Raw genomic sequence first — 9,621 nt, forward strand, 5'->3', positions numbered from 1 at the left:
CAAATTCATATAATCAATCATTTACTATATTTACCCCCCCCCCGGTTTGGACTTTTATAATGACAATTCTATTAAAGTAAGACAAAACTCTTCTCAAAAATATATAAACATGCTCTGAAGTTCTTAATTGGTTCAGTCTTCTGAAGGTGTTTTGGTTTTAGCAAGGTTTATATTCAGCCACCGCCTGACGGAAGGCTTTATAAATGACTGGGTTTTGAGAACATATGAGTCCACCACCCCTGCCAGCCTGACCACTGTCTCTGTTCAAGTCACCCAAACAGATCCACTGGTCTTTGAATGCATAAGACACACACCACTTGGAATGATCCTCATAGGAGCTGAACAGCTGCAGTCCTGGGAGACAAACTCTTTTAATGTTCATCACATGTCGTGGGAGAGAGCAGTTGGAGGGAAGGCGATGTGCCTGGTGCAGCCATGATTCCACAAGCAGATCTGTGTCCAACACTTGGGCCACCCAACCTGTGTAAATGTCTGGAACATAAAGTTTGAAATTATAATCTTGCATTATTCTATAACCCTGTTTCCTTTTCTGAAAACAATTCAATCAATTTCAGATCACCTACTTTTAGAAAATTGCATTGCTTTTGTTCTGTCGAGAATTTGTAAGTGTAGGTATAGTTTGGGTTAGTAAAAATGTGATATATGATTTATATTTAACAGCTTTGTCATATATATTTGTAGCTAAATATTTCCACTAAATGAATAAATATAATGTAATCAGTGAGGAATACATTTATATACTATTCAACATTGCAATGATACACTGTGTAACATGCATTATGGAACAGCTGACAGTACGTGAAGAAAGAAAAAATAAAAAACATCCAGAAAATATGACAACTTGAACTCATGTGCACTGTTATATAATCAATGTAAATAGTTGCCCAAGCACTGTGCTGTACTTTAGCATAATTTGATGTCAATAAACAGCAAGAAACAAGCTCTCACCATCTACGTAGCTGTGTGATTTGGCAAAACTAAAAAAGGTCTGCCCTTGAGCTGAGAACAGCTTCTCCAGATTCCTCATGGTTCTTATGGCCGGAGATTTTCCATCACAAATTTGAGCCATGACTGCAATATCTTTGCGAAATGCCAAGGGAACTGAGCAGTTGTACACACGTGGGTCAATATATGCTAACTGCCGTGCTGTAAAAGAGAGGAATAGTGACTATATGTATATACATCGATCAGCCACAACATTAAAACCACCTGCCAAATGATGAGAAAGGTCAACAGAGAATGGCCAGACAGGTTCGAACTGACAAAGTCTACAGTAACTCAGATAACCGCTCTGTACAATTGTGGTGAGAATAATAGCATCTCAGAATAGCATTCTGTTGGGTTGGCGCTCTTTTGGCAGCATGAGGGTGACCTGCACAATATTAGGCAGGTGGTTTTAATGTTGTGGCTGATTGGTGTGTGTGTGTGTGTGTATATATATATATATACATATATAGTTGAAGTCAGAAGTTTACATACACCTTAGCCAAATACCTTTAAACTCAGTTTTTTACAATTCCTGACATTTAATCGTAGAAAACTTTCCCTGTCTTTCCCGGTCAGTTAGGATCAGTACTTTATTTTAAGAATGTGAAATGTCAGAATAATAGTAGAGAGAATGATTTATTTATGCTTTTATTTCTTTCATCACATTCCCAGTGGGTCAGAAGTTTACATACACTTTGTTAGTATTTGGTAGCATTGTCTTTAAATTGTTTAACTTAGGTCAAACATTTTCGGTAGCCTTCCACAGGCTTCTCACAATAAGTTGCTGGAATTTTGGCCCATTCTTCCAGACAGAACCGGTGTAACTGAGTCAGGTTTGCAGGCCTCCTTGCTCACAGATGCTTTTTCAGTTCTGCCCACAAATTTTCTGTTGGATTGAGGTCAGGGCTTTGTGATGGCCACTGCAATACCTTGACTTTGTTGTCCTTAAGCCATTTGGCCACAAATTTAGAGGTATCCTTGGGGTCATTGTCCATTTGGAAGACCTATTTGCGACCAAGCTTTAATTTCCTGGCTGATGCCTTGAGATGTTGTTTCAATATATCCACATAAATTTCCTTCCTCATGATGCCATCTATTTTGTGAAGTGCACCAGTCCCTCATGCAGCAAAGTACCCCCACAACATGATGCTGCCACCCCCCCCAATGCTTCACGGTTTGGATGGTGTTCTTCTGCTTGCAAACCTCACCCTTTTTCCTCCAAACATAACAATGGTCATTATGGCCAAACAGTTCAATTTTTGTTTCATCAGACCAGAGGACATTTCTCCAGAATGTAAGATCTTTTCCCCCATGTGCACTTGCAAACTGTTGTCTGGCTTTTTTATGGTGGCTTTGAAGCAGTGGCTTCTTCCTTGCTGAGCAGCCTTTCAGGTTATGTTGATATAGGACTCATTTTACTGTGGATATAGATACTTGTCTACCTATTTCCTCCAGCATCTTCACAATGTCCTTTGCTGTTGTTCTGGGATTGATTTGCACTTTTTGCACCAAACTACATTTATCTCTGTGAGACAGAATGCATCTCCTTCCTGATTGGTATGATGGCTGCGTGGTCCCATGGTGTTTATACTTGCGTACTGTTGTTTTTACAGATGAATGTGGTACCTTCAGACGTTTGGAAATTGCTCCCAAGAATGAACCAGACTTGTGGAGTTCCACAATTTTGTTTCTGAGGTCTTGGCTGATTTCTTTTGATTTTCCCATGATGTCAAGCAAAGAGGCACTGAGTTTGAAGATCCGCCTTAAAATACATCCACAGGTACACCTCCAATTCAGTACGCCTCCTATCAAAAGCTTGTTACAACTTTTACTTCATCTAGATAGTCAAGTTTGATCGTCTCCTCGGTGCTCCGCCAAGGCCCGCAAGGAGCCCCGGCAGGGCAGATCCGAGGACCTCACTAAACCATCCAATCGGTAACAGTGACAGGCGGTGTGTACAAAGGGCAGGGATTTAAACAACGCGACCTTATGACCCACCAGATATATAGCCAGATATTTTGTCACAGCACAATAGTAATGACTTCACGAATTTCTTTACTGATAAAATGTAAATAATCAGAAATAAAATTGGATTTATTCAATCATGTGTCACAGTACCTCAGAAAACAGTGTCTCATAATTTTCCCCAAGTGCAACTTCAGTCCTTCGCTGTCATAGGGCATGAAGAGCTAACAAAACTTATCAAAACATCAAAAGCCACAACATGTTTGTTAGATCCAACATCAAATAAGCTCTTAAAAGAGGTATTCCCTGTAATCTCAGAACCTCTTCTTAATATTATTAACTCCTCGATATCCTTAGGACATGTCCCAAGAAACTTTTAAATGGCAGTTATCAAACCGCTTATTAAGAAGCCACAGCATGATACTGAATAATTGACTAATTATAGACCGATTTCAAATCTCCTGTTTATGTCAAAAATACTAGATTATGTTCATTTCTACAGAGAAATAGTATATATGAACAGTTTCAGTCAGGATTTAGGCCACACCACAGTACAGAGGCTTCACTTATCAGAGTTACTAATGACTTGCTCTTATCATCTGATCGCGGCTGCATTTCTCTTCTAGTGCTCTTAGATCTTAGATCTTAGTGCTGCCTTCGCATGATAGATCACGATATTCTCTTGAATAGGCTAGAGAATTATTTTGGCATTTGTGGACTTGCATTAGCATGGTTTAGGTCCTATTTAGCAGACTGCTACCACTTTGTCTGTGTAAACGAGGAATTGTCAAATCAAACAAAAGTTAAGTATAGAGTGCCACAGGAATACGTTTTAGGGCCTCTGCTTTTCTCCTTATATATGCTTCCCCTGGGAGATATTATGAGGAATCATGGAATAAGTTTCCACTGCTATGCCGACGATACACAACTTTATAATTCTACGAAACCTGATGAAATTTCACAATTCTCCAAATTAGCAGAGTGTATCAATGAATGGGAGGATGTCCAGCAAGTTCAATAAATCAAAATGCAGCAGCCAGAGTGCTGACTAGAACCAAGGAATATGAACATATTAACCCCATTTTATCATTGATACATTGGCTACCTGTTAAATTTCGTATTAATTTTAAAATTCTGTTAACTACATACAAAGCTTTGAATGGTCTAGCTCCACAGTAGTTAAGTGACCTTCTACCATGCTATATTCCATCACGTTCATTACGATCGCAAAACTCTGGCCTGTTAATAGTTCCTAGAATATCAAAATCCACAAAAGGAGGTAGATCCTTTTCCTGTTTGGCTCCTAAACTATGGAATAGTCTCCCTAACATGGATGCAGACACACTCACTGAGTTTGAGTCTAGACAAAAGACTCATCTATTTAGCCAGGCATACACCTAATTTATTCTTCTCCACACAATTAGGCTGCTTTAGTTAGGTCTGCCAGAACCTGAAACATAGATCATGATCTCTAACTCTGCAAAAGTGTGGCAAATGAATGGCATCTATGCTAATATAATTCTATTTGTTTCCATGTCTCAACCTCTGGACTCCTATCCTGAGGTCACCAGAACCGGCCGGATCCAGCTCCATTCCTGCTTGGTATCAGACTCCACTGCAACGTGTCTCTGAGTGATAATGACAAAATGCAGCTGGTGCCAGCCAGACACCACTTCAGTCTATTACGATGGACCTCAGAGGATGAACTGATGCCAACTCCAACCATAAGACATGGGATACTTCATATGCCAATGAACCTTGGATTTAGGATAGACCTCACCGAAATTACCGGCTGGTTGAACTGCGAAGCACCTCACTGATCTCAGCCTGCATCACCTTGGTCTAATGATGGACTACACTCTTAAAATGGAATACATAGACTATCAATAAATTGCCAACAAAAGCCTTCATCAGCCAACTAACAAAGGACAATGCATCTATCTGAACTTCTGCAGTTAATCCAGGATGAACTTCATAGACATTAGTCATTAATCATACAGTTCTTACAAAATCTTTGTTTAAACACTGGCCCTTAACACTTACTTAGTTTACTAATTTTAAACCATGACCTGCACTGCACAAAAATAAGTAGTATTGGCATTATATTCATGCTGTTAGCCAGAGGGGAACTGGCCCCCACAGTGAGCCCGGTTTCTCCCAAGGTTATTTTTCTCCATTAACCAACATTTTATGGAGTTTTGTGTTCCTTGCCACGGTCGCCTTCGGCTTGCTCAATGGGTTTCTAAATACAATTATTATTCAATTACTTATTTTTATGCACACTTCATATTCCATTGTATTTAATCAAACTACACAATGATGACTCTAAGACTTTATAGATATTACGATTTCATTTTCTGTTAATGCATGATTTTCTGTAAAGCTGCTTTGAAATGATGTGTGTTGTGAAAAGTGCTATACAAATAAAAATGACATGACTTTACTAATTGGCTAATTATCTAAAGGCTTGACATAATTTTCTGGAATTTTCCAAGCTGCTTAGTTAACTTAGTGTATGTAAATTTCTGACCCACTGGAATTGTGATATAGTCAATTAAAAGTGAAACAATCTGTCTGTAAACAATTTTTGGAAAAATTACTCATGCATAAAGTATATGTCCTAAAGGACTTGCCAAAACTATAGTTTGCTAATATGAAATCTGTGGAGTGGTTATAAAATGAGTTTTAATGACTTTAACCTAAGTGAATGTACACTTCTGACTTCAACTGTATAATATATATCACAATATTGCTTTAAAGTTTCTATGTACATTGGGATCCAACAAGTCTGAGACCACTAGTGAACTTTGTAATCCATGTCTTCTGAAGCGATCCAACTGGTTTTGGATATAAATCTTGACATCAGCCGTCTACTTAGCGATCAGGATTTCAAGCTTGATGACACTTCCTATAGCAGTGCTTTGCACATGCGTCAAGCACTAGGAAGTGTAATCGACCTTGAATCATGATCGTGCCTACAGACGGCAATGGCAAGGTGTACAGTGAAAAAATAGTTGTTTTTTGGTCTGTTCTCACCCAAAATCGATTGGATCACTATATATACACTATATATATATATATATATATATATATATATATATATATATATATATATATATATATATATATATATATTCTGGTTAATTTCTAAACCTGCAGTACAGCCATCAGTGAAATAATAAACAGAAAATATTTAAAGTATTTTAATGAGAATTAAACGACTGGAGTTATATAGATTATGATTATGCTGTTTTTTTTTTTTTTTTGGCGCTTCAAAATTTTGGTCACCATTCACTTGCATTATATGGACCTACAGAGCTGAGATATGCTTCTAAAATTCTTTGTTTGTGTTTAGCAGAAAGAAAGTCATACACATCTGGAATGGCATGAGGGTGAGTATAAATGATGAGAGAATTTTCATTTTTGAGTGAACTATATATACATATATCCAGAATCCTAAAAGTCTGTTTATTTCCTGGTATAAATGAAAGGAAATTCCAGATTTTCAAAATGGTCTCAGACTGGACCCCACTGTAAAGTAACATTAACAAATGGTGTAAAATATCAAACTTTCATTAAGGGCAATGCCATGTGTTTATGGTAATATTTTAAGGAATAGATATGATGAATCACACATAACCTATACATTAAGAATTGTATGTGCTCACATATTTGAGGAAACTGTGTATAACTGTACGTAATACAGTGAAGAGTCTGGCCATAGTATTTTCCTGTAGTCGGATAACTGTAATTTCTCTCTGGAAATGGAGGGAAATGAGGAACGCTGTGTGTGATCCAGAATCCCTGAGACTGATCAAACAAAATTACTCCTGCATAAATCAAACAGCATACACAACAAAACAGTTACCTACAAATCCCCATGCAATGCGAAACAGTTTCATCTTACGGGAAAACTTATTCATGCATAATGGATCGCTTACATGGACCAGGAAAGTTTTATTTAAACATAAATTTATTATTTTTTTGTGAAAAAAAAAAACACAATAAATATGTGCAATTCACAGCTTAGTCTTTTATATTATCCAACATATCCTACCTCTTCTGCCATTACATTCCCTTGGATGTGTATGTATATATTTTATCTTATTGTGTATTCTATATATACTTTATTTTCTATTCAATTTTCTTTATTCTATTATTATTATTTTATAATATATATTTTATTTTTTTAAATAATTTTTTATTATTATCTCTGTCTTGTTGCTGTATTGTAATGTTGTGCACTGGAAGCTCCTGTCACCAAGACAAATTCCTTGTATGTGTAAGCTGGACTGCACTGAATTTTAATCTGAATTATGATTTAAATTTGAAAATTAGATTGGTCTCAATGTAGCAGCTTGATATTGCTTGAAGTCTTGGTCTAATGCATGAATCACTTATTTATGTGATTAAATTTTGTTTTGAGAATATAAGAAAATTACAACTATTAATTTGTCAATACTACAACTGTTTTCAAGTCTGTACATATTTTTACTTTGAAACATAATTCATTAATGTACCTTTTGTATGTCCATAATTGCTCGGGTACTTCAGTTCTGGTGGGGCATCATTGTAAAGCATATAGACTGAGCTGTTGGACTGAAAATTGTGATTTGTCATTACAGTTATCTGTGTATGTCTTAAAAGGATAGCACACCCAAAAATGAAAATTCTCTCATCATTTACTCACTCTCATGGCATCCCAGTGTATGACATTTTTTCTTCTGCAGAATACAAATAAAGATTTAAAAGAATATTTTAGCTCTGTAGGTCCTCACAATTGCAAGAGAATGGGTACCAAATTTTGAAGGTCCAAAATGCAAAGGCAGTGTAAAAATAATCCAGTTAAAAACTCCAGTGGTTTAATCCATAATTTCAGAAGCAATATGATAGGTGTGGGTGCAAAACAAATAAATATTTAAGTCCTTTTTTACTATAAATCTCCACTTTCACTATAATGTTCTTCTTCTTTTGTTTTTGGCAATTCACATTCTTTGTACATATCATCACCTACTGGATGGAGAGGAGAATTTATAGTAAAAATGGACTTAAATATTGATTTGTTTCTCACTTACACTTATCATATCGCTTCTGAAGACCTGTATTTAACCACTGGAGTCTTATGGATTTTACGCTGCCTTTATGTGCTTTTTGTAGCTTCAAAATTGTGGTACCATTCACTTGCATTGTGAGGACTACAGAGCTGAAATATTATTCTAAAAATCTTCATTTGTGTTCAGCAGATGAAAGAAAGTCATACACATCTGGGGTTTCATGAGGGTGAGTAAATGATGAGAGAATTTACATTTTCGGGTGAACTATCCCTTTAAAATTCTACGTGTTACCTGTGCACAGTACAACAATGTCAGAAATAAACTTTTTTAATTAAGGTGCATAAGAAATAGTCATGGCTTTTTATATAATTAAATCAGCATCAAATACAAAAGTAGCTATAAATAATGCACAAGATCAGGCCTATTTAAATAAAAGAATATTATAATATATTTATTGTACCATATAATATAAATAACCAGGGCTCCAAAAAAGTGACTATATACAGTATATATATATATATATATATATATATATATATAGAGAGAGAGAGAGAGAGAGAGAGAGAGAGAGAGAGAGAGATTAATTTCTGACCCTGCAGTACAGCTATCAGTAAAATAACAAACAGAAAAGATTTAAAGTATTTTAATGAGAATTTGTAAAACTGCAAACACTCAAAACAGCAAAGAACAATGGAAGAATATGTTAGAATAGTTAGTATTAAAAGATGTCCTTACTGTATATCTGGAGTACAGCTGTGTCAATGTTCTGCCTAAAGCTCCTTTACTGCTATTTACTGTCTGTTTACTCAACTGCCAGTTCATGACAGAAGGATCCAGATACATATAATCCACCCCACTCCCCTTAACCTCCATTTTATAAAAGGGAAGTTTGTAAATAAGGAACCTTTTAAAATAAATTGTTCAGAGAGTTACAACAGTGTAAAATAAAGTACATGAATATGGCATGTGATACTTTGCAATGCATAGCTACAATAGGAGTGCTGAACAATTGTCAAACAAGTTATCATAAGACAAATAGGAAAGATTTCAGATCAACTTACCAGTCCACAGGCTGGCCATCCTCATTTAAGCAGGATATCTCTGCCTGTGAGAAACAGATTAAAAACAACAAGAGATACACACAGAGCCTGAAGAACATGAACATTTCAGTCTGTGATTCAAAGCGATTCAAACCCCTGAATTTCCTCTTCAGATGAAAACAGACAGAGGCTTGTGTAGTATGCCGGAAAGTTAAATCACAACATGTCTCAGTTCAGCTGGTCTAATGTGAGAAAGGGGAAGTGAGTCTCATGATAGACAACGTGTCAGCTAAAATCTAAACCTACTTTATGCTTCAGCACAGAGAAGCTAGTTTTCTTTGCACTTATTTAAATGAAATAGAAATTAAATAATGTATAATTCTGAGATCATGTTGAAAATATAGGATTTTCATTTAAAGGTATGGATAGATCACCCAAAATTGAATTCTCTCATCATTTACTCACCCTCATGCCATCCCAGATGTGTATGACTTTCTTTCTTCTACAGAACACAATCTTTACTAAAGATTTTTAGAAGAATATAACAGCTCTGT

The 9,621-nt window shown here is 36.1% G+C and overlaps 1 protein-coding gene across 1 annotated transcript; it reads right to left on the minus strand.

The window, feature by feature from the left end:
- Nucleotides 1-33: 33 nt before the first annotated feature.
- Nucleotides 34-9,328, minus strand: dnase2b (deoxyribonuclease II beta). Its single transcript, XM_051673276.1, has 6 exons — nucleotides 9,089-9,328; nucleotides 8,763-8,931; nucleotides 7,494-7,572; nucleotides 6,642-6,803; nucleotides 970-1,167; nucleotides 34-492 (listed from the first exon to the last, which is right to left on the minus strand). Exons 1-6 carry the CDS (start codon nucleotides 9,190-9,192, stop codon nucleotides 158-160), a joined length of 1,047 nt encoding a protein of 348 aa, XP_051529236.1. The 5' UTR covers nucleotides 9,193-9,328; the 3' UTR covers nucleotides 34-157.
- Nucleotides 9,329-9,621: the final 293 nt, after the last annotated feature.

Source organism: Myxocyprinus asiaticus, chromosome 35, assembly GCF_019703515.2.
Source record: "Myxocyprinus asiaticus isolate MX2 ecotype Aquarium Trade chromosome 35, UBuf_Myxa_2, whole genome shotgun sequence".
Classification (NCBI taxonomy): Eukaryota; Metazoa; Chordata; class Actinopteri; order Cypriniformes; family Catostomidae; genus Myxocyprinus; species Myxocyprinus asiaticus.